Raw genomic sequence first — 26,561 nt, 5'->3', positions numbered from 1 at the left:
GCAGTTTGTTTATGCTGAGCCTACTGGGAAGGCCAAGACCCTTCCTCTACTATCCCTTCTATTTTTGCACTTTGAACTCCATTTGCAGCAACCAAAATTAGCTGAGGACAAAGGGGGAAAATAGGAAGTGAGCAAAACTGGAACATTTTAAATTGGGACTGTCCCTGCCAAATCAGGACAGTTGGTGTTTGTGTGTTTGTGGTCCTCTAATAGACAAGGATATGACTTGCTTAACCAGAAGTCTATGTGTTTGCACCTTGTAGTCCTTTGGCTATGCACATACATAAATATAGTATTAATATTTAAGACAGTGAAATAAATGTAGACACATTATGCTACATATATTTTGGTTTTCACTGTTTTTCATTATCCTTGGCTCCCATGCCCCAAAAGCACCTACTGATCTGTTTAAAAAAAAGCAGGAAGGAAGCCAGTTCGTTGCATCACCTCCAACATTCAGCTAATGAATCATTGAAGGCTGAGCAATTAAGTGACACAAAGAACTCCTCTGCTCCTCTAGTCTCACAAAAACATTGCCCATCTCCTCGGATACTGGGGCTGCCATCTTGCCATTTGGGGAATCTTACTTTCAGGAAAGGAGGCAGCCATCACTTCTGCCTCTCTTACACACTGCCTCATGGTCCTGTTGTCTGAGCCATTTGAGCAAAGTCAAGTAGGACTCTATATCAGGGGTAGGCAATCTTTTTGAGCCGGGGGCCAGGTTGCTGTCCCTCAGACAACTGGGGGGCCGAAGTCAAAAAATAAATAATTAAATAATTTTTAAAAAATAATTAATATATAAATAAACCAGGACAAATGTAGGACAAAATTTTCAAATGGAAGACACTTTTTTTGAAAAAATGGAGGACATGTGAAAAAAATTGCTGATTTTTAAAAAAATGTTAATATAAATGCATGTTTCTGAGGCTTCTATAGACAATTGCCCCCCAAAGGCCCCGGTGGCAATCGGCGGCAGGACCGGGCTGGGGCCGGTCCCAAGGCCTCACTGGGCCGCATCCGGCCCGCGGGCCGCAGGTTGCCTACCCCTGCTCTATATGCTACAGTCCTAACCACATTTGCTTGGAAGTCTGTCCTAGTGACCTGAGCAGAATTGTTTCTGAGGGGACATGCATGTTTGTGTATATGTGCCTTCAAGTCACTTGTCAACTTAAGCAATGCCATGCATAGTCTCAATTAGGAGTTGAACATTCAATAAGTGGGAGTGAAGGATTAAAGATAGAAGTGGATGAAAGCCAAGTGGGAAAACCCCTGGACACTTTCTTTCCCAATTTGGGAATATCTTTAAAACGAAAAGGGGAAGTCCCAGATTGCAATCTCATCATGCCATGATGGTTATTTTCCTCTGCTACCATGAGGGTTAGAAACTTTTTTCTTTTGAAAACTGAATTATTTTCAGAAACAGTGAGTTCAGATCCCATGCCGTGAAATCCAATCTGCCTGCTATCAAACAATGCCTCTCAAACCTCTCTTATCATGTTCCTCTTGTCAGCACCAGACAACACTAGACCGCTAACACTCTCCAGCCTCACTGGCAGCAGTGGTAGTCTCTGTGGTTGGAGCTGCAGTCGGTTCCTCTGTGGCAGGAGCCATTGTGGTTTCTTCTGTGTCAGAACTGGCACCGCATGCACTTTGTTTCGAAACAGCTAAGCCGATTCGGTCATGGTCTCGGTCAAAGACGGAGTAATATCGCCGAAGGAAAACATCCCCCAGGATCCAGAGTGGGCCAACAGGCTTAGGGATGTCAAGACTCATAAACCCACTGATGCAGGTACTTACTCCTGCCTGAGACACCTGGGGAAATGGGGAGAAAAAACATTAGGGGAGATTGATATGCTTCAAGACATCAGGCATTTTAAGGTTACCCACAATCATTCCTTCACTCGAGTTCTCAAACTCAGAGCTATTGTTAGGTGGAATAAAGCAACTGCCTCAGGTGGTAAATATAGGGAGGCAGCATGAAAAATGCCCTGGACCATCTGAGCTCTCTGATCATTCTATTCATATAGAGGACAGAGTTGTATATGCAACTTCATCTGTCACAGTCACGTAAACTGGTTCACTACCCACAGATGTGATGGAAGATGATATTTTGCCACTAGTATTAATGTACTACTACTACTACTACTACTACTACTACTACTACTACTACCTTTGTTTATATCCTGCCTTTCCCCCAACATATATGTGAAGGTAGTGGGATTAAAAAAAAGGCCTCACTTGTAAATGTCAGGATTCAGGCAGGCTCATATGGGGAGATTTGTTGTGTCAGGCAGGCTGGACCTAGCCTGTAAGTAAATGAAGTAAATACTACTCTATCACTAGTTTTGAATTAAAATTGAAAGCAGTAGGGAGAGAGGAGGGTCACATTATAGGTGGATTGGTTCAATCAAGGAAGCCTTGGCCCAGAGTCTGTAAGATCTGAGTAGCGCTGTTAATAATAGGGTCCCCATAAATCAACTTGACAAGAAATAACAATGGAAGGAAGATCCAACTGGGTGGCCAGTCAGCTTCTGTGGGTGAACTGGGCAAGGGGTACCATCTTGACATCCCTTCAGCTCAGGCAACAAAATGCCTTGGACTAAGCTCTGCTCACACTGATCTCTTTCTAGCAAGGCTAAGCCTTTTTTTGTTGTTGTTCTCCCCAGCTTTTTAAGCAAGTTTGCATTTTTAGTGTTTAAGAGAAGTTATTCTAATCCCTGCTGCACTGTAGTTTCCACTCTTGTAGCTAATGGTGGTTTTAGTTTTTGCATCCATATTATTTTTTAGGTTGTGTCAGCAAATCTGTTAGTTTGACGTTATATATGTTATGATTTTTGGTATTGATTATGTTCTTAAATTTACATTGTGCTGTGCCTAGAGAAATCTATTTAATTAGGTATTTAATAAATCTTATGAATAAATAAATAGAGTCTGGAAATGCCCTAACAACCAGTGAATCTAATACAATTATCTGGGTCAGATACTTTGGCTATGTAGTTCCCATTAATACGTAGCCATTGTGCATGAGTTGATGTTACCGAAATGTCTTGAAAAGTAGCCCAGAATGGCTGTCTTTGCACACATACACAGACACACACTAAAGCTGTCCCCAGTCTCTCATAGGTATTTTGTTGAGATGACTCACCTGGAGAGTATATTCTTGTGGGGTCAAGGTGTAGGGTTTGCCACCTAGCTGAAAGGTCACATTTGGTAACTCAGAGAGTTTGTCACAATCCATCAAGTACTGTGGGAAGAAAAGACACAGGGTCACGATGAACAAAAAAGAAATTACACACACATTCGCAATACATATGTTTTCATGCTAGGTTATTGTTAACTGATATCAATTTGAATTTGATTTATGGCAACCCTATGAATGACAGACTTGCAGCCCTACTCAGTTCTTTCAGGCTCAGGATCCTGGCTTGACTGAGTCTATCTATCTGGAACATGGTCTTCCTCTTTTCCTACTGCCTTCTACCTTAACAAACATTATTGTCTTTCCTAGTGAGCCATGTCTTCTCATGATATGGCTAAAGTACAACAGTCTCAGCTTAGTCATCTTGACCTCTATGGAGAGTTGAGCATTGATTTACTCTAAGACCCATCTATTTGCCTTTTTAGCAATCCGCATCATCAGTAGAATTCCTCTCCTGCATCACATTTTAAATGAGTTGAAATGTCAGGTTTCTTCACTGTTCACTATCCACTTTCTTCACTGTCCAGCTTTCACAATCATACATAGAAATGTGTGATGCCATGATGGCATGGAGAATCCTAACTTTAGTATTCAATGATATATGTTTACAATTCAAGATATTGTCTTGTTCTTTCAGGGCTGCCCTTCCATGTCCTAGTTTTCTTCTGTTTTCTTGACTGAAGTGTCTGTTCTGATTAATGACTGAGCCTGAGCCAAAGTATGAAAAATCTTTAACTATTTCAATGCCTTCACCATCCACTTCAAAGTACATGAATCATCTGCAGTCATTATTTGTGTTTTCTTAATACTCAGTTGTAAACCCGCCTTTGCACTTTCTTCCTTGACTTTCTTCAGTAATCGTTCCAAGCCTTTGCTCTTTTCTGCTAGTAGTATGTTGCCATCTGCATATCTTAAACTATTTATGTTCCTTCCTTCAATTTTCACACCTCCCTCCTCCTAGTATAGTCCTGCTTTATGTATGAGATGATCAGCGTACAAATTAAATAGATAGGGTGATAAAATGCAGCCTTGCCTGATCCCCTTGCCAATTGGAAACCATTCTGTTTCACCATATTCTGTCCTGACCCGAGTACAGGTTATGCATCAGTACAACCAATGTTGTGGCACACCCATTCTTTAAGCGTGACCCATAGTTTTTCATGATCTATACAATCAAAGGCTTTGCTATAATCTATAAAGCACATCTATAATCTGAAATTCTTTGGTGCACTCTATTACCCAACAAATATAACCCATCATTGGCTCCTGCTAGCAGGGAAAGTCACAGCATGATATCATCATCCATGTACTGACTCATGCTAGATTTTACAAGAAACAAGGAGAGAAGTAAACACTAACAAAGTTGGGAAAAGTTAGACTACAACACCAATTAATCCCAGCCACCCATTTCTGCTAGGCAATTTGCTAAAACCTTCTCACTCCTAAATCCTAAAAGATTTTGCCAGAGATCAGTGAAACTCAGTGTCATAGCAGAAACAGATCTACCGCTGAAAAAGTCCTCTGTGTGTTCACAGCTTAGTAAACTATGGACTATAAATCCCATACTTACTTCCCAAATAGCAGCCATTGAATGGGAATTATGGGAGTTGTAGTCTAAGTAGTAATTTTTTTAAGCTTTGCTAGTGTTGACTTCTCTCCTCTTTCTCTCCCCTTTCACATTTAGCAAGATTCAGCACAAGGCATAATGACATCATGCTGTGACCTTCCCTGCCAGCGGGAGCCAATGATATTAAGCAAGAGAGAGAAATTCAGTGTAAAGATGTCGTGCCACCTGTATACTCTGCATTTACTGCCATGCGCACTAAATCCTTTGTGACAGCATCGTGTTTGAGGGCACCAAGTGCAAGGACAGAGGGCAAATTTTGTCTTTGTTGTGACAGTGTCCTCTAAGGGAAGAATTTTGAGGAGCAAAGCAGTGGCTTGAATATTGGACTATGATTCTGGAGACCAGGGTTTTAATCCCTGCTCAGCCACAGAAACCCACTGGGTGACCTTGGGCAGGTCACATTCTCCCCACCTCAGAAGCAGGCAAAGCCCCTGTGAACAAATCTTACCAAGAAAATCCCATGATGGTTTTGCTTTATGGCTGCCAAGAGTTGAAAACAATCTGAAGTCATTCCATAGCATGTGAAGAAAAGTGAAGGGGTGCAGTTACAATCACCAGTGAATGGGAACTTAGTGCATTACACTTCTGGTAGATCCAGCTATTGAAAACTGAGACTGATCTAGGTCTTCCTGCCCCTTGCATTTGAACAGCTCTATCCCGTGTCTACTTTGCTGGCCACACAAGAGCAGGGGCAGGGAAAGTGTCACCCTAAATAGCCTCAAACACACTTTCTGAGGTGCATTTCTCCACATTTTGCCACCTTGGCTGTTCTTTCTTCCTATAAAAAGTGGTGAGAAGAACAATTTTGAGGTCATTTCATGTTAGAAGAAGTCCTCTCCTATGCCTAAAGCAACCTAGAGGGGATTCAAACCATGGCAAAAATGCCCCCCAACCCACTAGGTTTTGTTGGGGGCATTTTGTGTCAATTTTATTTTACAACATTTGTGGTTTTGAAGATTAGCAGAGAGGCAGTGTGGTCTTCTACCATTACATAGTGTGGAAGTGTGGCAATGTAGTCCTCTATATCCTGAGAGTGTCTTCATTAGTGTGTGACAGTGATGGAATGTTCCTCTGGTTTACACAGATTGAGAAGACGGAATGAGCTCAGGCCAATGGGATCCTATCAAAACTCAACTCTGGATTCCTTGATCTGGAAGGAAAGAGTACATAATTTTTTGGAGGTCCTCTCAAAGGATGTAGGACATGTTACTTCTTTCTTACCTGCCCTCCAAAGGCATGGCTGGCCCCAAGAGCCTCATGCAAAGCCCGGATCTCTTTACTTGGCCCCGTGATAAGGGAAGTGCCGGTGTCCACAATGCCTTGGCAACCATCCTTGCATATTTGAATTGATTCATCCTTGTCAAACCATTTCCATGGCCAGCTTTTTTTCTCCCCAGATTTTTTATCCACACTTATCCTACATAGAAAATTTGAGAAAGAATACAGATTAGAGACTCTGAGGGTTTTTTTGGGTAGGAGAGTAAAATATCTTCCATGGGCAGACCAAGTTTGGGGAGGTTGTTGTTGTTGTTATATTTGTTTGGACTATAACCCTCTGTACCTGTCTAATACGATAGCCAGAGAGGTGTAGTGTTTGCAGCAGAAGATTATGACCCTGGAGACCAGGGTTTGAGTCCCCACTCCGCCATGGAAACCCACTGGGTGATTTTGGGTGAATCACATATTCTCAACCCCAGAAAACCCCATGATAGGGGTTTGCCTTAGGGTTGCCATTAGTTGGAGATGACTTGAAGGCGCACACCACCACCACCAACAACAACAATAACAACAAATCTAAATAAGAAAGTTTCTCAAACTCGGAAGTAGGGAGGATAGCGGTGGCACCTGCCTCCAAGAGAACACAGTCTTCTGTGGACATGTGATCCATGGATCTTTTATGGCCAAAGAAATTAAGGGTGTTTTGACTCAATAAATTGTTTCTAACTGGAGGAGCATGGAAAATTAAACAGGCCACTGTGTACAAAAGGGCAATTTCCTGACTGTGGTTCAGAGGCTCCTAGCTCAGCTCACATATGATCAAGCAGAGAAGGAGAAAGTGGCCATTTATATTTTGCCCCCTCACTCCCAAAAAGAGGAAATGTGTCACCAAAACAAAGGAAGGTTTGCATCAAATCTGCCCATGCTCATAAAGACATGAGGATAAAAATGTTGGAAGGGTTATTATAATTTAAAGAGAAATACGAGAAAGTATATGATTCTGGGATGTAGAGATGGATAAGGGGATTAGGATATTGTCTCCCAGGGCCTTCAAACACAGTATAAATATAAAGTATGGCCCATGGCAGGTGTCAGGTGCAATGGTCAGGCATGGATTTAAGAACTTTTCTGCTTCCTCTCTAACTAATCTGTATTTTCCTATGGATAAAAAGAACATAAAAGATCTAAGGGATCCTGAGAGTTATAATCCTAAAAAGTGACTTTTCCCATCTCTATCAGGCTGGCCACAGCAGCCCATAGTTCTTTTCTAAGGCTGCTGAAGAGAATAGAACTACAGCTCCCAAAATTCCCCAGGCAAAATGACTGCTGGCCACTGGGATGGGCCAGGGGATCCTGGGAGTTATAGTCCTAAAAAGTGACTTTTCCCAGTTCTGGCAGGCTTGCCACAGCAGAACATAAGGCTGCAGCCACACTGCAGAATTAACACAGTTTGACACTGCTTTAACTGCCTTGTTTACATCCTATGGAATCCTGGAATCTGTATGTGAAGTTGAAGGCTTTCATGGCCGGCATCCATAGTTTTTTGTGGGTTTTTCGGGCTATGTGGCCATGTTCTAGAACAGAACATAGAACACAGCCCGAAAAACCCACCAAAAACTGTGGGATCTGTAGTTTGTTGTGGCACCAAAACTCTCTGACAGAGAAGAATAAATATCTCACAGACCTACAGATCCTAGAATTCCATAGCATTGAGCCATGGCAGTTAACGTGGTGCCAAACTGCATTAGCTCTGCAGTGTAGATGCAGCCTGTGATACTCCACTTCTTTGGGATGGCGGAGGGAGAGAGAAGTGAGACGGAGACTTGAGTGGGAAGAAGGGAAAGCTCTTGATTCTCATAAAAGCTTCCATATGGATACAGAAGATGGTGGGCTGGAAAAGAAGGGCATGAGTGGGGCAGCAGAGCTGAGTAAATTAATTAGCATTTCCCCCATTCTAGATAGATAGCACACTTTTATTTGAATTTTATTCATCAGTCTAAAATATTTATGTCTCATATTTCAGCTTCTCGCTCCCAAGACTCTGTACAGTTTTTTAAAAGGCCATTTAAAAAAAAAACAATAAAATATCCAAGATCACGTAAACAAACCAAAATAGAAGCAGCATCAAAAAAGGCAGCATCAAGTAAAGCAGATTTGAAAGTGGAGGTTTTCAGTGCAGCAGCATTGCCTCCTTATGGGTAAAGCTGTCATTGCAAACCAGGCATCCCCTGACTATGTAGCATAAAGAGTTTGCAGGATTTCAGCCTTTCAAACCTATTGCTTTCCAGAGGTACTGGAGTACCATCCCATCATCCCCAGCCAGTTGTAATACAGCCCATCTGCAGAGCACCAGGCTGGGGAGAGGATAACTCTCTGAGCGCGTGCTTAGCCCAGGAAATTTGTTTTTAGTACTAAAAAATGAGATCACAGTTCTATCACCTATTTACTCATTCCTACTCCCACCCATTGCTCACCAGCACTTGGCAGCCAGCCTGTCCTGGAGATGCATTTTATTAGAAATTCTGCAGAAGTCTGAAACTCTCGCTGGTTATATGGCCAATCAGTATGAGATTTTCCAAACCAGGCATTTCCTATCGGTCTACACCTGATCTACGCCAGTAGACACCACAACCTGCTGCAACTCTGGCTGAATTATCCATAATTTTCCCTTAAAAGGGTACTATCATTCATTTGTTCTAAATGCACTACCCATTCAGTCCATTCGGTGGAAGGGAAAAGATACAAACACCTGGTCTGGTTTAACACATACAGCAGCAGAACTTGGAAAAGTTACATTTTTGACTGCTACAGTTCCCAGCCTCCACCGGTGGCATGGCCAATCCACTTGGAGGATTCTGGGATCTGCAATCTAAAAACACCACTTTTCCAAGTTGAGGTAGCAGAATGGATGGTACCATTTCAAACCACAACTGTCTGATTGTATCCTTAAATGCTCTCTTATGCCTCAGGTCTCTAGCAGATTAACAGAACATCAGCACAGCAGATCAAGAAGTGGGACTGGCCCTTGCGTCCTAGAATGCTACTTTTCTGCTTCAAGGGGAATTTTTAAAAATACAGTGGACCCTGCAGCTTCAAGCTCAGCTTCAAGGCACACAAAAACAAACCCAATTAAACACAACAGGGCTTATTTCTGAGTAGATATGTACGTACAAGATTGTCCTGTAAGAGAATTTAGCAACTGAGGATTTCCTACCTCACATATTATCTTTCTTCTTTAGACAAGTGAAGTTCATATTGTTAGCAAATATACATACTGAGCCCTTCTAGAGCTCTATTTTAGCAAGGGAGAAGAGTAGTATAATCATAATTTCTACACAAAATAATTGAAAAGTGATTTAATTCCCCCCCCCCCCCCCGTACATTAATTTGGATGACTGCAAGCCTGAACTGTCTTATCAAACTATTAGGCAACGAATCTATCATTTTTGACATCTACGCTACTGGGAAAGACCATGAAGCTAAAATATGTTTGGCAATTATAATGATTATTCATCATTTTTGTTGACAAGCTGAATTGTTATTCTCTGTGTCTACACCTAAACGTGATCAACTAATGAGTTTTAGTTCATAATATATATTTATGATATCAATTATTCAAACAATCTGTGGATTTTATTTGTTTGCATGTTTAAACACTTTAGAACTGATTTAAATCAACATTTACATGTCTGTATGTGACAGAAGAGTATTCTGTACACATTTTCTCCCTCTGCCCTTTAACATTTCCGTTCCCGACTGTTTGGTTAGCTGGCTAGTTAGGCACATCTCTTTCTCTCTCAAATGAAGCCCAATATATTTCAGCTACACATAGGAGTCACCTTATTCAAATGTATCACTTACTTGTCCATCTTGATCTGCCAGTAGGCCTTGCGCGACACTGGGATGTAATGTAATTCTCCCTCATAGGCATTGTGGTTGATCCCTCCAAAAATAACTTCACCACCTTTGGCTTCTGGAGTGAGTTTTTTAGTGCTAGGAGAAAAGTTAGAAAGGTCAGTACACTGTTCTGAGCCAGGGGCATTACTTGGGGGTGCAGGGGGTGCAGACCACACTGGGTGACACTCTAAGTGGGGATGACACCACTGTTCACCTGCATCCCTTTAAAACCCTGGAGCTCAGTGGGAGAGAAGGCAGGGGAAGGTGATGGCAAACCTCCTCTGAACAAGCCTTGTCAAGAAAACCCTATGAAATGCCTTAAGATCACCAAACGTCAGAAATAACTTGACAACACACAACAAGGCACCCAGGATTGAATGCAGTACTCCAGATGCCTAGGATTTAAAAATGGTACTTAAAATGGAGGGAAGGGGTATCGTTCTCAATAAAAGAGCAATCAGTGGAGATCAAAATTGTAAGTCTTCCCTCCTCAGCTAGAATTCTGAAGAAAATTTCCTTCCTTTCTAATTATCAGGTTTAGGAAAGTAGGGTGGGGTGGAGGAAGGCTTATATATTGGCTAGGGATGATGGGGTTTACACTGCCATACATATGGAATGGCTGCTGTAATTATTGGCATACAAACTATTATTGTAATAGTTTGGTCACTACAACCCCCAGAACCCCCAAGCCAGCACAACAGCTGACCTTGCTAGCTGTGGGATTCAGGGAGTTATAGTCCAAAAGAGCACGATTTCTAACCTCTGGCCCAGCAATGTACTCAACATCTGCTGAGGGATGCTGCCTGTCACACTAATTCATGCTCAATAGATTTTAAGGCAGAGTTCAGACACTGCAAAGAGATGCCTGGACTGGGCCCTAAGACAGGGCAAAGGAGATCAAATGAAACAGAAATGAATTGTGTAATTCAAGCTAATATGCATCCACACAGCTACCCAATGACTAGTTGCACACATGGGTTTTCCTGATTGTTTCTCATCCAGGTATTCACCAGATCTAGACCTGTTCACCTGCAGCAAGGTTCACCTCATATGCCCAGACCACACCCTGAGACCTAGTCATCTTGATGCCAAAACTGGGGTAGGTAGGTGTTGAATTTGCATTTGTTGTTCTTTGGCTTTTCTTGGAATAAAGCCTCACCACCCATATATATGTGCTTTTATGCAACCTTAACTGAGAGTCACCATGGTGTAGCAGTTTGAGCATTGGACTACAACTTTGGAGACCAGGATTCAAATTACTGCTCAGCCATGGAAATCCAGTGGGTGGCCTTGAGTAACTCACACTCTCTCAGCCTCAGACAAAGACACAGGCAAAGTCTGTCTGAACAAATCGTGCCAAGAAAATCCCATGATAGATTCACCTTAGGGTAAGTCAGAAATGACTTGAAAGTAAACCACCACCACCAAACTGTCAAGTATTTTCCCCTCCAAAGAAATGGGGAAGCTGTAGTTTGGGGGAAATCACAATAGTGGAGTTTGTTTATTATCCATAAACCACCTGCCCCAAACTACATTTCCATCATTCCTTGGGGGAAGCAGAACAACTGTTAGTTGAATTCTGCGGTATGGAAATACCCAAAGGACCCAGAAGTCAGCAACATGTCTCAGCTACAAGGAACTACCTTATTAATTACTTGATTTGCTTTATAAACCACCTGATCCCCAAAGGCTTTAGGAATGTTTGCAATATCAAACAAGCTAAAAAACGTATTAGACTAAATTGATCTGGAATGTGTTAGATCAAGTATCCTTTACCCATTGCTGTCTACTAATCCTTAATTAAAATACAACCTTAGACATGTCTACTCAGAAATAAGATAAACTTAGTACAGTAAAATTTACTCCTAGACAAATGAGTGTAGGATTACTTCCTTACTCTCTAAATTGATAATTAATTTTTCCTCCCCAAATGGCAATAATTTCTGTATTCTTGAACCTAAGGGCTACTGAGCCTTGACTTTTGATTTCAGGTTAAAAAAAACAGCTAGGGAAATGGGCCTATGTTGTCCTGGAGAAAATGAACAGAAGAAAATTAACATGGTTAGAGCACCAAGGTAATGGCTATCCTGGGCTGATGGAGGTTGTAATCCAATACTTCTGGAGTGAACTGGGTGCTAGCATACCCTCTAACTGTCCTAATTTAGGTCCGAATCAATCCTCTGTTGTCTCACTTTTTCAGCTCCTTCTAAAATGGCCATGTTTCTCTTGAATCCCTCCTCTTTCCCTCTTTGTCCTCAGCTCACCTTCATTTCTTGCAAATACCTGACCCACCCTTGATGGGTACATCTTATTAATTCTGGCCACATTTGAGTCCCACTTTCTCTTCGCCTAAGTTACAACTCCCAGTATCCCTGATTGGGAGCTGTAGTTCACCCACTGGGTGAGTAGAGGTTGTCAGCTTTGGAATTGGTCCCTGTAGTTGGCCCCCTTTCACCACCATTTGCACTGCAGCAACTGTGTCATTGTATTTCTCTCTGCAGCAAAAACATGCTAAAAAGAATGCCAGAAAAATTAACTGGTTCCTCCTAAACAGAGAGAATACACTGAATTCATAAACAGTCATTAAGATGCACTGGTTACCTTCAAAAGGCTGTAGAAATAACTTGGATGGTTGTTCCCTACCTGCTCAATGCACAGATATTACAAAACACAATGCAATTTTCCAGTATTCTCTTGCTCAAAGGAAACTGTCATGGAACTTACTGTAAAGAGCATGGAACAGTAGCTGAAAACAGCCAAGAATGAAGAAAGATGATTAGAGTCCTAGACATATTTGTAAGATGCATGAAGTATTGTCAAAACTTAATATGTACATGGGAACATTTACTGCACTCCACCTGGCAATAAAACCTCGTTTAATTGTATTGTGTACAGTGAGGCATTTTAAAACCCTGACCCAATCTTGGTGAGTCACCTTGAAGAAGAATGTCAAACCAATTACAAAATAATCTGCCCAGATTCCTGCATAAAAATATATGATCCAGCACTGCATTGCTGCAAAGAACAAAATCTTAGACAAAATCCACAAGTGTTTTTGCAGACGTTTGCTATAGCAAAGAAACCTGTGGATGACATGATGTTGTTCGGCAACAACTCCCATGAGCTCTAGCACAATACATCCAATGGTCAAGAATGAGTTGTAGTCCAACAATATCAGGAAGGCCATAGATCCCAGAGGTGGCAGCCCTAGTAGCCTGAAGCATGACAAATGAAAAAGAAGAGGGCAGAGCTAGACTTGAATAAAAATAAAATTAGGTTGAGGAAAAGAGGATAACAGGACTACATAGGAGGTTCATACTTGCAGAGTTGAAATGAGAATACATTCTCTTTAAGTAGCTTCTGCTTCATCATATTATCAAAAGGTGGAGTAATGTTGTTCACTGAGATTGTGGGATAACCCAGCCCCATGATGCCGTCAAACTTTGCAGCTACGAAAACCAGTCCTGGCAAATCTGTGGCTTCAGCAAATGTTTGGTTCTGAACGGTCAGGTCACCGATCTGCGGAAAGGCAAGAATGTGATTCTTTTCCATCCAACAGAAGCCCATCTCTCTTCTGTATTAATTCTGCAGTGCAGTGCAGAATTAATGAAGTTTGACACTTCTTTAACTGCCATGGCTCAATGATATGGAATTCTGGGATTTATAGTCCTGTGAGATATTTAGCCTTCTCGGTCAGAGAGTTCTGGTGTCACAATAATGTATAAATCCCAGGATTCCACAGCATTGAGCCATGTCAGTTAAAGTGGTGTCAAACTGCATTATTTATGTAGTGCAGATACAGCCCTAGAATGCTCTACTTCTACTATGACCCCCCCCCCCACACACACACACACTTCAGCCAATCATGAGGGTAAAATTTTAGCATATTGCCTAAAACCTAGCATCTTTCTTTCTTCAAAGCCAGTCCCTAGACCTTCCCCACATGTGCTTTTTCCAATGGTCTGGACTCCCACATGTCTCAACCAATCAGGGACAATGGGAGTTATAGTCTAGGAATAGAAAAGTGGAACTCAAATGTGGCCAGAATTGATCAGATGTTACAAGCAATGTCAATGTGAATGATGCTTGCCATGCTCATGTGAAAGGCACATGGCTGGGCTGAGATTTGTCTTTGCTCCCCTCTCCCCTTTTTGTGAAGATCAAGAGTTGTGTAACTATGCTTGATGAGAATAGGCCCCAACCCTGCTGTGATTTCTGATGCTGGCTTGTGTGGAAAAATAATTTAATCAAATCATGGTTAACCAATTTCAGACATCACTCAGGGAAATGTGGCTTTTTAAAAGGGAAGCAAGAGACTGAACGAAGCCTCCATTGTGAAAGTCCACTCTCTGTCCTGGAAATCTTCTCTTATGAAATCTCCTGAATTAATCTTATTCTTCTTGATATGCTCTAGACGTGTCTGCGTACAGCCCCTGTGACACAACCAAGCTAGGCGGAGGAAGATAGATATGTTGTAGCCAAATACATTTGGATGATACTAGGTTGGGGAACGCTGACCAAATCCCTCATCTCTTTCAGAAACCAACCCTCTTTACTCTTTCCCTTATCTCAACTTTTGCCTTCTTTTTTTTCTTTCCCTCCATTTGTTCTGATTTCTCATCTGTGTCAAAATTTACATTGAGAGCTTTGCAGGGCAGAGTCCTACATTTTTGCTTACGCAACCCTACAGTGCCACATCCGCAGATGCTGCTGCATGCATAATATAATCATCATCATCATGAAGACTTTCAGAATAGTTCTAATTAAAGCTCTCTCCGCACTTAAAAGATTTTTAGTTGATTAATCATCTAGCTTTCCGTCCCTCAGTTACACTGAAATAAGCATGCATATTATCAACACTTCTGTCAAGGTGCCTTCATGAGGATTTTTGAGTGTGAGAAAACTTTGTAAATGTTAGAAGGAAAGGTGATTTAGATCCTTACCCCCTTTTGTTTCTTTTTACACAAGAGATAGGTGAAGACTTCCAAAAGTATACATGAGCCTATCAGAAACGGCCCTAGATTGTCCCCAACAATTAATCAGCTGAAGATTTAATTATCAATCTATACAAATTTAAATAGATTAAAACTATACCTCTTGACATCTCCCAGTTGAAAAGGATAGTATTTTATTTCATTTTATTTTACCAGATTTATTCATTGCCACACTTCAAGAGAAAGGGGTTCAAGGCAGCGAACAATATATTGAATAAAATAAGCCCAAGTTAAAAACATAATAGCAGACTAACACTATAACACCAATTATCCTGAAATGAATACATTCCTGAGTGCCCCCAGCTTCCCAGCACACAATTCTGAAGATTCAGGTCTTACAACATACTGTACTATCATGCTTTTCAAAACTTAACCTCAGCCATTGCAAAAAACCAGTATGGTAAATACCCGCCAACATTTCACAAGACTCATATGGCCAAACATTATCAGAGTATAGTCAAGATGGCAAAGGATATTAATGAAAAAGAACACCCAAACTAGATGAGGCTGCAGCATTTTGCTTGAGACTACTGGAAAGGGCAAGATGCTGGCCCTTCTTTTCCTCTCCTGCTGACGCATTAACTGAGTGAAAACTCCTTTTTCACTTTGAACTCAGTTTGCAGCAGCTGAACTAAGCTGAGGACAAAGGAAGAAATGGGAGTAGGTGAGAAAAACTGGGGCATTCTAAAAGCATCTGAAAGTGGGATGATAGAGGACATGCTGGTATAGTAGTTACCTTGGGGTGCCAGACTTGAAGCAAAAATTACTTGGTTTCAAATTTCTACTCAGTCATGAGGCTTTACATTCCTTTTCCATCAAACTGAAGGCAGAGAGAGTGATGGTGTGGAGAATCACTGAGCCCTAAGGCGCCATTCTATTCTGTTCTGTACTCTTCTGTTCCATTTCTTGCTTGTTGACCCACAACAATTCTTGTGGATTATTTAACAAAATCTGTGCATAATTCTCCGGTTACACTGTGCACCCTCCACAGCTGCAAACAGTAACACTTTTGTATATTTATTACCATCATATTCCTACACATACAGTCACGCTTCTCTATAATATCCCGCCTAACAGCTCACTTCATCAGCCTTCTCTAAGTAGCATTACTAATCTCAGATGCAGCTTTCTTCATTCAACAATAGTCTAACATACATTCACTTCTGAAAATGGAGACGTGTGAGATGAGCACACTGACTATAATAGTAGAGGCCTGTGAGTGCTCACTTCACTAATACCATACCTACCAATTTGATAGTCCCAATCCTCCATTGTCCCACTTTTTCAGCTGCTCTCAAAATGTCCCAGTTCTCTCCCTCCTCCCATTTTCTCCCTTTGTCTTCAACTTATTTCAATTGCTGCAAACAGATTACAAAGAGCAAACCTAGTTTGCACTCAGTGCATTCAGAGGGGTGAGAAAAGGGGGCTTAAACTCTCCCTTCCCAGTAGTTCAGGCAAAAGAAAATTGCTTCATGCTCTCCTAGTTTGTCCGCCCATTGTCATTAATACCTTTTACCCTCTTGATCACACTCCGATGTTGCTTGGCCACATGCATTCTGGTTTTCATCTGTGAAAGCTTTGAGGGTATATTTAAGTCTTCTCTGGAGTGCTCTTTACATCAAGCCATCCTCCCCACACAGAACCCAGTCATCCAAATCCACTTGTAGTTACTCACGCTAAGAACATCCTCACTCAAGAACCCTTTGAGACTGCCGCTTCCATAGTGAATTACAAATTTGGAGTCATTGGGTTTGTGAGTGCGGGAAAAGAAGGACCGGTAGTGGCTGTGAACCCCTGAAAAGAGAAAAAAATGTGTGAAGATCCAATAGTGCCTCTGGATTCTAGCAACTTATTTCTTCTAAAGTCAGCCCTACCTCAATGGTAATTACCTTATAAGTGACATCCTGTCACCATTCAACAACTGAGCGGGTGTCTTTCTTAAAATCATGAAGAAACTTTTAAACCCAAGAAGTTTTCCTTGTAGAGTACTGGTCAGCAGAAACATTCTGCCTACCCCAGCAACCAATGGGAGCGTATACTTAATCTAGGACCAGTTGGATCATTATGCCCTGGACTTCCCCAGACTGACCATGATGGCAACCCCATACACCAGTCTGAATCTGGTGTGATGCCACATTGTTGTGTACATGAACCAGCTGGGCTGATGCTGCCTTGGCTTCATTGGCCTGTCTCCTGTTTTCAGAGCCATTTCCACTGCTTCCTTATGTGCAGGTAAAGCCTTCCCAGTGCACTGCCACTTCTAGATAGAATATGACAGAAACGGGTACCCAGACATGTGATCAGAAGAGGGGGTGCCTATTCCTGCCCCAACAGAAGCAGTGACACCCCAGGCAATCTTTACACAGAGCTCCTACTTGCGAAGAAATGGGGGCAGCAGCTCCAAAAACAGCCTATCCCCTTTCCCTATTTTGCTCAGCATGAGGAAGAGGGATGGCACAGCTCTTGGTGTGGGGACAACTGCATCGGGCCAAACTGAACCTGATCCAGCTGTCCACACACCAAAAGAACTTGAAGTCACTCTGGGTTTTTTGGGAAACACCATGATTTCCCCCAACTTTCCTCAGTTTGGAGAAAATGGGCAAAAAAATAAATAAAAATGGATCCTCCCCAGAAGTAGCTATACATCAAGAGTACTGCCACCACAGGGTGAGTACAGCATTTTTCACTGGTGTCGACAAGCCCATTATTGAGCTAATAAGGAAGAAGAGAAGCATGTCCCTTAGCTATCACCCCTAAAATGGCTGCCAGCAAATTTTCCACACATCATTCTACATTGACAAATGGGGCTTAGATTGCCTTGGTAACACCTCTTGGGGGCAATGATGCAGGCAGATAATGTTCGATTCTGGGCTTAATGGTCTTATAGGAAGGATGTGTGTGGATTCTCATTTACTATACGTCTTGCTTCAGTTTGGAAGCATAGCCAACAACACTTTCCCTCTTCTTCCATGATCCTGCCTCAGCACCAGTCTTTCTAGTATCTTGACATGTTAGCACAAAAATGAAAGCAAGAAAACTGTTTAGCAGCCCCATTAAAAGGGAAATACTGTCAGTCTGTGCATTTCTGTGTTTTAATCTAATTTAAATCACAGCATTGTTGTGATAATAGGAATAAGCAAGTTTTTGCTTCAGCTGCACCAGTGGCAAACATGTCTACTTGGGAATGAGCCGTGTTTTCTAGTCAAAATAACAAAGGAAAAATATTTTTAAAGTAAAAATAAAATAAAATAAAATCAACATCTGAAACTGTCAACATGCCTGGCCAGAAATTCTGATTATATTTGCATTTACTGAAGAAGGATAGAAGATTTGCAGCGTGGCAGATCTGTTTCAGCAAGCAATAGCATGAACATGCTGACCCAGGTGCAGACATCAGATCTGTTTGGTACTGCTCCCTCTCTTGCCACTTTCTGAATGGTTCTTTGGGAATGCCACTCCTAAGCTATGGGGTCCTGGGGCCTTTTCACCTGACACAATTGTAGCACTACCATTGCACTTCAAATACTATAGCTGGAATTCACTGGCACACTTACATCTTTGCAAGTGGACTAATGCCTGTGGGAAATAGAATCAAGAAGTTTCACAATGTCTGTATTCAGCAAGGGGCTGATGTTACGTTACTACATAGGGGAGCCAGCAAAGTAACCATTGCATATCATGACCAATGCACCAATGCACAACAGGACTGATATGCATCAGGGCACCCTTGCCAGTACCCTAATTTGCACCTTTGTAATTCATTTGGGACTGTATCCCATCAGCTTCATAAGGTACCACAATCGTATAAGTCTAGGAAAAGCAATTTAATTTTTAAATTTAAAAAATTAAAATTCTTTTTAAAATTTCTTTAAAAACACCAGATCTTACCAAATTTTCACTTAAACCACATGAAACTATGTACATGTAAATACATTTCGGCTGTCTGTATCATATTGTAATTTAAAGGTATAATTTTAATTTGTGAGGTGTTTTATGTCACAACTCTTGCCATTACATTCAGTGACATATGGGAATCATGATTTATGAATAAGTTTATTACAAAAGGCATTACTAAGTATTCTACATGTATGGAAAGCAGTCAAGGGAGAGTGACACCACGAATGATGCCACTGAGTGTACTCCTGCTACACTTGCATACTTCTAACATTCTTATTGAAATTGCAATTTTAAATGTTGCAAAAAGATGAGAAGAGAAGTGGTTTCCTCCCTCCCCTGATCCACTATGGAGTGACAAGCACACTGACAGATATTATAGCTAATTTTGTGAAACAACCCTTCCACATTTCAAGCCATCAAAAGCCCCCCGAAGGCAGCTTATGACATTTAAAATAACAATTAAACAGATGATTAAACCAGAGAGCAAGTAAAATGAGCCAGGCAAATGTATCTGCAACAGACAGGAATCCAAAGTGATCAAAAACATGGTTGCTTCAAAGGCTACCTAAAAACTATCACTGAGGGCATTAACTGAGGCACCATCCAAAGTCAGTGCTCTAATTGCTACAACATTTTTCATAAGCAAACCAGTGTAACAAATTTTTCATAATATAAAAGGCATGGCTATCACATCATCCCCTAAGAATCACTTGAGGAATCTACATCTTACAGCATGCCAGATGGAAGAGACAACATTTGGAGGAAGGCACCCACAGATTGGACGAGCCTGTATCAAAGACGACACTGAAGCACTGTTTTGGGGTTCCAATGCAGATGTCTCCGTAGTATTGTGCCTGGAGAGATGGGAAATGGAAAGAGAAATATGGAAAATCAGCACAGAATTTTCAGCCCCTGGAGTAGATGAGATCCAAGGTTGGGAAAAGAATCCTTAAGTGTGAGGAAGGGAGGGATCATCCAAAGTAAGACTGCACATGGTCAGTGGGCATGGAATATATACCCTCCATGTGTCCCAATTTAGCAGGGACAGGCTCAATTAATAATCTGTTATGCCACATTTTCAAATGCTTTTGAAATGCCCCCGTTTCTTTCTCCTCCTCTCACTTTCTCCCTTTGTCCCTGACTTTCTTCATTTGCTTAAAATTGAATGCAAAAATAGTTTGCACTCAAATCAGAAGAGGGGAGAGTGAGTAGAATCCTCCCCTTCCCAGTAGGTTCAGGCAAAAGCAAACTGCTTCTGACTCTCCTGTTTGTGCATTCTTCCCCATTTCCTCACACTTGCATATTGCTTAGCTTCTTGCTTTCATGTATGGAATGCTGGAAGGTATAGGGTACAGTTTATTGTGGACCACAGAAGGGAATGAAGTGTCTTAAAGGAGTGCATGGATGGCATTGTGAACCAGATTTCCTCTACTATATTTTTCTTGTATTACCATAAGACCAGGCAAAAGCAAACTGCTGTAGCCTCTTCTAGCTAGTGTGTTGTTCCTTATTAATAGTTTTTGCCATCTTGATCACACTCTGATGTTGTTTGGCTACATATGTCCTGGAGGGTATGCTCCACTTTATCTGTCATGGTTTCCCAGCTCCAATCTAGGGAATCCAGTCAATAGCCATCATCCATATCTCATAGGCCCTGTTCTCCAGACACCTAAACTGTCAGTCCTAGGTCATGTCTGTTCTCTCTGAGGAAGAAGAGATACATACATCCATGTAATTGTGGAGACGCTGATGGATGACTAAAGAAGAACTTGAGGCCTTTGCAGACCTGACTCCTGCTCGCCTTAACACCTCAGCAATGGGAACACCAGACCGGCCAAATCGGTTGCGGACAGATGGATATTTTTGCAGTGGGATCCTGTCATGGAAAGAAAAATAGATGGAGTCATGATTAGGAAACTAGTATAAGAAGAAGGAGTAGGATGATGACACTTCCACCTATCAATAGCATCTTAATAGTATCAACTACAATCATCAGTCAATCAGTCAATATTTATGCATGACACTTATAAAGTCTAGGAGGAAGCGTCCCTCTCCTACATGTTTTGTCATTTAAAATCCAACAAAAGGGAGGAGAAGATAGTTTCTGTCCACTACAGGAAGGGAAAGAGAACTTTAAGATAAGCCAGACTATTTATTTATATATTTATTTGTATTGTTTTATATTTATTTAATAATATGTTGTTTGTTCATTTATTGCATTCATACCTCCCAACGTTTCACAGATGAAAATCAGGACAGTTGTCTCCAAGCAACACTGGAGTGTGAGTAAGATGTCAAAGTTATTAGTGAGGAAGAACACACAAGCTAAGAGAGGATGCAGCAGTGTGCTTTGCAAGATTCCACTGCCTCTTGTCCTCTTTCCCCTGCTGAGTTAATTGGGTGCAAACTCCTTTTGCACTATGAACTCAGTCTGCAGCAGTTGAAGTAAGTCATGGATGAAGGGGAAAAGTGGGAGAAAGATAAAGAAACTGGGACGTTATGGCCTGATTCCCACTACCTTTTAAACTGGATCGCAAATCGGTTTGAACTGGTTCAAATGACCCTGGTTCCCACTTGAACCGAATCGCTGAAGTGATTCGGAGAGGGAGGCCATAGACTAGACCCATTTAACACACTTTTTTATGATGATTTTTTTCCATGTCTTTTTGGGCTGTAATCCCGCCTCGATCCATTCGGGAGAGGTGGGAAAATATAAATTATTATTATTATTATTATTATTATTATTATCATCATCATCATCATCATCATCATCATCATCACTTATCACTGGATTTTCTTGGCAAGTTTCTCCAGAGAGGGTTTACCACTGCCATCCTCTGAGGCTGAGACAGTGTGACATCACCCAGTTAGTTTCATGGCTCAGCAGGGATTGGAACCTTGGACTCCAGAGTCATAGGTCCAAGACACATTGCAGAAATAATCCAGTTTGAATGCTATGGAATTCTGGGAACTGTAGTCTTGGGGGACATTTAGCCTTCTCTGTCAGAGGGCTCTGGTGCCACAACAAACTACAATTCCCAGGATTCCCTAGCACTGAGCCAGGGCAGTTAAAGTGGTCTCAAAGTGGATTATTTCTGCGGTGTGTTTTGGACCATAGTCCAACAGTCAAACCACTACACCATGGTGTCTCTTAACAGGGTTTTATTTAGTTATCAGTTTAAAGATGGGTGTTGGGCAGCATCCATTTTGTCATCCACAACTGATTTCCAATCTGCAGGCCATTTGAGTTTCAACTTTCCTGGACACCCTTGTGAACTTGCATTCATACCTCCTACCATTATCCAGTTTTTTTTTAAACTTCCCATTGCCATATAGAAATAAATTAACCAAAAATAAATGCACAGAGGATGTGTTAATAACAACTGTATAATTAACACCCTGATACCTGGCCATCACCCAGCAGTAGGCAGCAGGGTTGGGCAGGTAAGATAATTACAGATACACAAGGCAACTCATTGACAGCACAGAGCGTGTGTGTGTGTGTGTGTGTGTGTGGGATGGCACTGCTGGGTCAGTCCCTCAGGGTCAAATTGGAGCTGGCACCCCTCTGCCAAGAAACCATATCTCTTTCATAAGCGCATGTTATGAAAGTCTTCTTTTGCATAGTACTTATCTGACTGTTTTGGGAGGAAGATCAAGTTGATCTGGCGGGTGCAAGGCTTTTCTAGCAAGGGCAAGGAAATCCCGGAAGAACTGAGAAGGTGTCATTTCTCGGATAGCACTTGTCTGCTTTGAATGCCAGGATTCATGCCAAGTTGTTTCCTATCCTCTGTATACATATGCCACCATCAACTAGATGGCATTCATAGCCTGATACTACACTGGTCTACCGGAGTACTTAGGAGGTCTAGAGCTCAGAACCTTTTGAATCAAATGATCTTAAAGCAAGGGCAGGCTTTCCCAAGGTTGCTGGACTGCAGGTCCCATAAGCCCCAGACTCTAGTTACCATAGCCAGTGGAGAGGGATGATGACAGATGCAGACCAGTGGCATGCTAGGGAGATAAATCTTTCTAAATTTTGTTCTCACACAGGCAATTTTACAACTTTTCTCCACTGTATGAGAAAGTCATTGAGAAATGCGCAGTTTTCAAAGACAATTTACAGTACAGGACTTATACTGTGCAAAAAAAAGTGATAGAAAACTTGTTTCCTGCACAGAAAATGCTGTTTTTTAAATAGGAAATTAATTTTCAGTGGAGAAAATGCCTTTTGCTGCTTGAGAGAATCCCATCTGCATTTTTCACCCAAATTAAGTCTTGAATGGTAAAAATTCTCATCCATCTAGGCATTGTCTGCATGGGTCAATGTCCCACCCCCCTTTGGCATCATATGGTTCAGACAATGCATGGTCCAAACTCTGGTTTTAGTATGGGCAGTCCAGACAACATCCGGCACCAGAACTGGGGCATAACAAGGTTAACATCTGGTTACCTGACAATGAAGTACCCTCCAAGCAAGTATTATTTAATTGGCTAATTAATTTGATTGTATGAAGGATTATAATTGTTCTATGGACAAATTTGTTGTTGTTGTTAACTAACCTTGAGTCAGTCTCGACTCATGGTGACTCTGTGGATGAGACATCTTCAAGACTCCCTATCTTCCACTACTTTTCTTAGTTCATGTAGATTCATACCCCTGACATCCTCAATTGAGTTCACCCATCCAGTGTGTGGTTTTCTTTTCTTTCTCCTTCCTTCCACGTTTCCTTGCATTATTGTCTTTTCTAATGAGTCATGCCTTCTTATGATGTAGCCAAAGTATGACAGCCTCAGTTTACATAATAACTTCCAGAGAGGTCTCAGACCTGATTTGTTCTAGGACTCATCTATTTGTTTTTTTTGGCTGTCCACAGTATCTCAGCACTCTTCTCCAGCATCAGATCTCAAATTAATTTATTTTCTTTTTATCCATTTTCTTAATTGTCCAGCTCTTGCATTCATACATGGTAATAGGGAATCCAATTGCTTGTACAATTCTAACTTTCATGCTGAGTTGTACAATGGAGCCTTATCTTACGCGGGGGATCCATTCTCCCCCGCCGCGTGAGCCAAAAAACGTGTATTCTCGAGCCCCGTTCAATATAATGGGGCTTGGGCGCAGTGGTGCTGTGGTGCACACACACCATTCTCTGTATTACTGTGCAGCTACCCTGCACCGCATATGGTGCAGGTGCACTGTATATTTTTGCTATTTAGGAACATTTCTAGTTCTTTCATAGATGCCCTCCCCATACTTAGGGACTGTATATCAGCCTGTAGCCGCCCATTTTAGCACCAGATAAGGATCACGGCTACCGCACGCTGCGGTCCCGATCTTGCCTTTCTGTGGTGCAAAAAGGAGCCACAAAAAGCAGCTACTTTCTGCGCCATGGAAAGGGTGGCATAGCTGCCGGTGCCATGGCTTTTTGGTGTTCCTTTGGCACTGCATCATGTAGACGCAATGCCAGAGGAGCGCTATGATGCCACCCACTGTGTGGTGCAGCACGCGGTGTCATGCCAGACTGGGGGCAGAGTCGGGGCATGTGTCGTTTGGACACCTCTGCCGGTCTGTACACCCTCTTAGGCTTCTTTTGATTTCTTGACTGCAGTCTCTGTTCTGATCTTTGTTTCATCCAAAGTATAGGAACTCTTTTGCTATTTCTATTTCTTCATTGTCTAGGTTGAATTTATGAATATCTTCCATGGTCATTATTTTTTGTTTTCTTAGACATGTAAAAACACTGAAATGCCTACAGTGATAGTGCTGTGGTGATGCCGTGGTTGAGTCCACCCTTTTTAAAAACTACTCTGCTCCCTATCAACATTTGGAGAGTCAGTTTTTTATTCCTACCACTTCAGCAGGGCTGCTGTTGTCCTTAAATGGTTTCAGGAGAGGTATAGCTCTTCCACACAGAAGAAATAAAGCAGTTTGACACCACTTTAACTGCTATGACTATCCTACATAATCCTGGGATTTATAGTTGGGTGGGTTATTTCAGTTGCTTTTAAAATGTCCCAGTTTCTCTCTCTTCTTCCACTTTCCCTCTTTATCCTTACCTTACTTTAGTTGCTGCAAACTCAGTTCAAAGAGCAAAAGTAGTCTGCACTCCATTAATGCAACATGAGGGAGAGAAAAAGGGATAGTGGAATCTTGCCCTTCTCTGTAGACTCAGGGAAAAGCAAACTGCAGTAGTCTTTCCTAGCTTGTTTGTTCTTCCTGTTTTTCTTCAGCTTACTTCAGTTGCTGCACACTGAGTTCAATAGTACAAAAATAGCTTGCTCTCAATTCATTCAGCAGGGAAGAAGGGAACAGAAGGGGCAAAATCTTCCCATTCCCACTAGGCTCTGGCAAAAGCAAACCGCTGCAACCTCAAATAGTTTTCCTGTTGTTCCTCTTTAATAACTCTTTGCCATCGTGACCCTATCTTGACATTGCTTTTGATCTGCTTCCCAGTTTTTATGTCTGAAAAGTTGGAGCGTGTGGAGAACCTTGGAATTCTGAGGCTGGTCCTCAGCATTGCTTCTGTTTTACTTTATGCAGCTTCTCTTTTACCAGAAAACCCAGCCTTTTTGACCACCTCACTGATTCTTTGGGATCCATCCCAGCTCTACTTCATAGAGCTAGTCTTGCCTTCCCCAACCCACCACCTTCCAGGTGCATCAGATGATGTGCTTGGAGAAAGATTCCGCCACACCTCTTATTGCCCTTCCCATTTGATAACTTTAGAGAGAACCATTTGGTACCTGAACTCTAGGATCCCTTTAGAAGTGGGAGTCAACAATTGGAGAGTACCAGGTTGGGAAAAGAGGATGTGTTAGTCTGAAATCCCTTCCCATACACTTCCTATCTTACATTTTATCCACTAGACCAGCATTTCTCAAACTTGGGTCCTCCAGATCCTGGGCTTCAACTCCCAGGAGCCTTGGCCAGCTTGGCCAACAGTCAGGAATTCTGAGAACTGAAGTCCGAAACATCTGGAGGACAAAGGTTTTGGAACCACTGCACTAGACCCTTCTGTCTCTGTCCAGATATCCTGTCTCCCACTTTCTCAAATCATCTGCTGGACTGTACATCTCAGAAAACACAAGTTGTGCATCAAATTAGTCATAGTTCAAAAATAACAGCTCAAGGATCCCTTACTAGTCATTCTCCAAAAAACCCTAGACTAGTGGTTCTCAACCTTCCTAATGCTGTGACCCTTTAACACAGTTCCTCATGTTGTAGTGACGCCAATCATACAATTAGCGGTGTCTCAGTTCCTAAGACCATCGGAAGTATGTGTTTTCCAATGGTCTTAGGCGACCCCTGTGAAAGTGTTGTTCAACCGCCAAAGGGGTCGCAACCCACAGGTTGAGAACCACTGCCCTAGACTCTCATAAGACTCCCCTAGATGGGAGACCTGGTGAGTAGACACCTCTTTAGCTTCATCTCTAGGAATGGAGTAAATCTCTTGCATTCTCTCACCGGATCAGCCCTTGAACTCCAATCACTGCCAGAAGCAACATTGCGATCCAGACTCGGCCTCCCATCTTCGGTCCGTCCTTTGACAACCTCTAGCACGGTTGTCTTCTGGCTGCCCTGGTTGCACCCAGATTGTTTGTCTCGGGGGTGGACTAGATGTATATCTAGACCGGCTGGGTAGAAAGCAATTTGGCCTCGCCCATTGGCCCCAGGAATGTTACTTGTGGATCCTGATTGGTTAGACCTGCTGGGGCTCACCACCCC

General features: G+C 42.0%; 1 protein-coding gene across 1 annotated transcript; it reads right to left on the bottom strand.

Annotated features, from left to right (window-relative positions):
* Positions 1-1,530: 1,530 nt before the first annotated feature.
* On the bottom strand, positions 1,531-26,365 carry LOC149303603 (cathepsin D-like). Its single transcript, XM_089480792.1, has 9 exons — positions 26,301-26,365; positions 20,558-20,708; positions 19,563-19,686; positions 16,611-16,729; positions 13,261-13,460; positions 9,906-10,037; positions 6,048-6,243; positions 3,146-3,244; positions 1,531-1,812 (listed from the first exon to the last, which is right to left on the bottom strand). The coding sequence occupies exons 1-9, from the start codon at positions 26,363-26,365 to the stop codon at positions 1,531-1,533; spliced, it is 1,368 nt and encodes a 455-aa protein (XP_089336918.1).
* Positions 26,366-26,561: the final 196 nt, after the last annotated feature.

This window comes from Sceloporus occidentalis, unplaced genomic scaffold, assembly GCF_023333645.1.
Source record: "Sceloporus occidentalis isolate IW3139 unplaced genomic scaffold, rSceOcc1.0.p SCAF_14, whole genome shotgun sequence".
NCBI lineage: Eukaryota > Metazoa > Chordata > Lepidosauria > Squamata > Phrynosomatidae > Sceloporus > Sceloporus occidentalis.
This window is presented reverse-complemented; position numbering and strand designations above follow the sequence as displayed.

Coding starts and splice junctions, on each gene's coding strand:
- LOC149303603 (XM_089480792.1), bottom strand. CDS start 26,365: ATGGGAGGCCGAGTCTGGATCGCAATGTTGCTTCTGGCAGTGATTGGA. Junction 10,038..13,260: donor TTCTCATTTCAACTCTGCAA/GTATGAACCTCC, acceptor CTTTTCTCCTAG/CACTAAAAAACTCACTCCAG. Junction 3,245..6,047: donor GCCATGCCTTTGGAGGGCAG/GTAAGAAAGAAG, acceptor TTCTTCCCACAG/TACTTGATGGATTGTGACAA.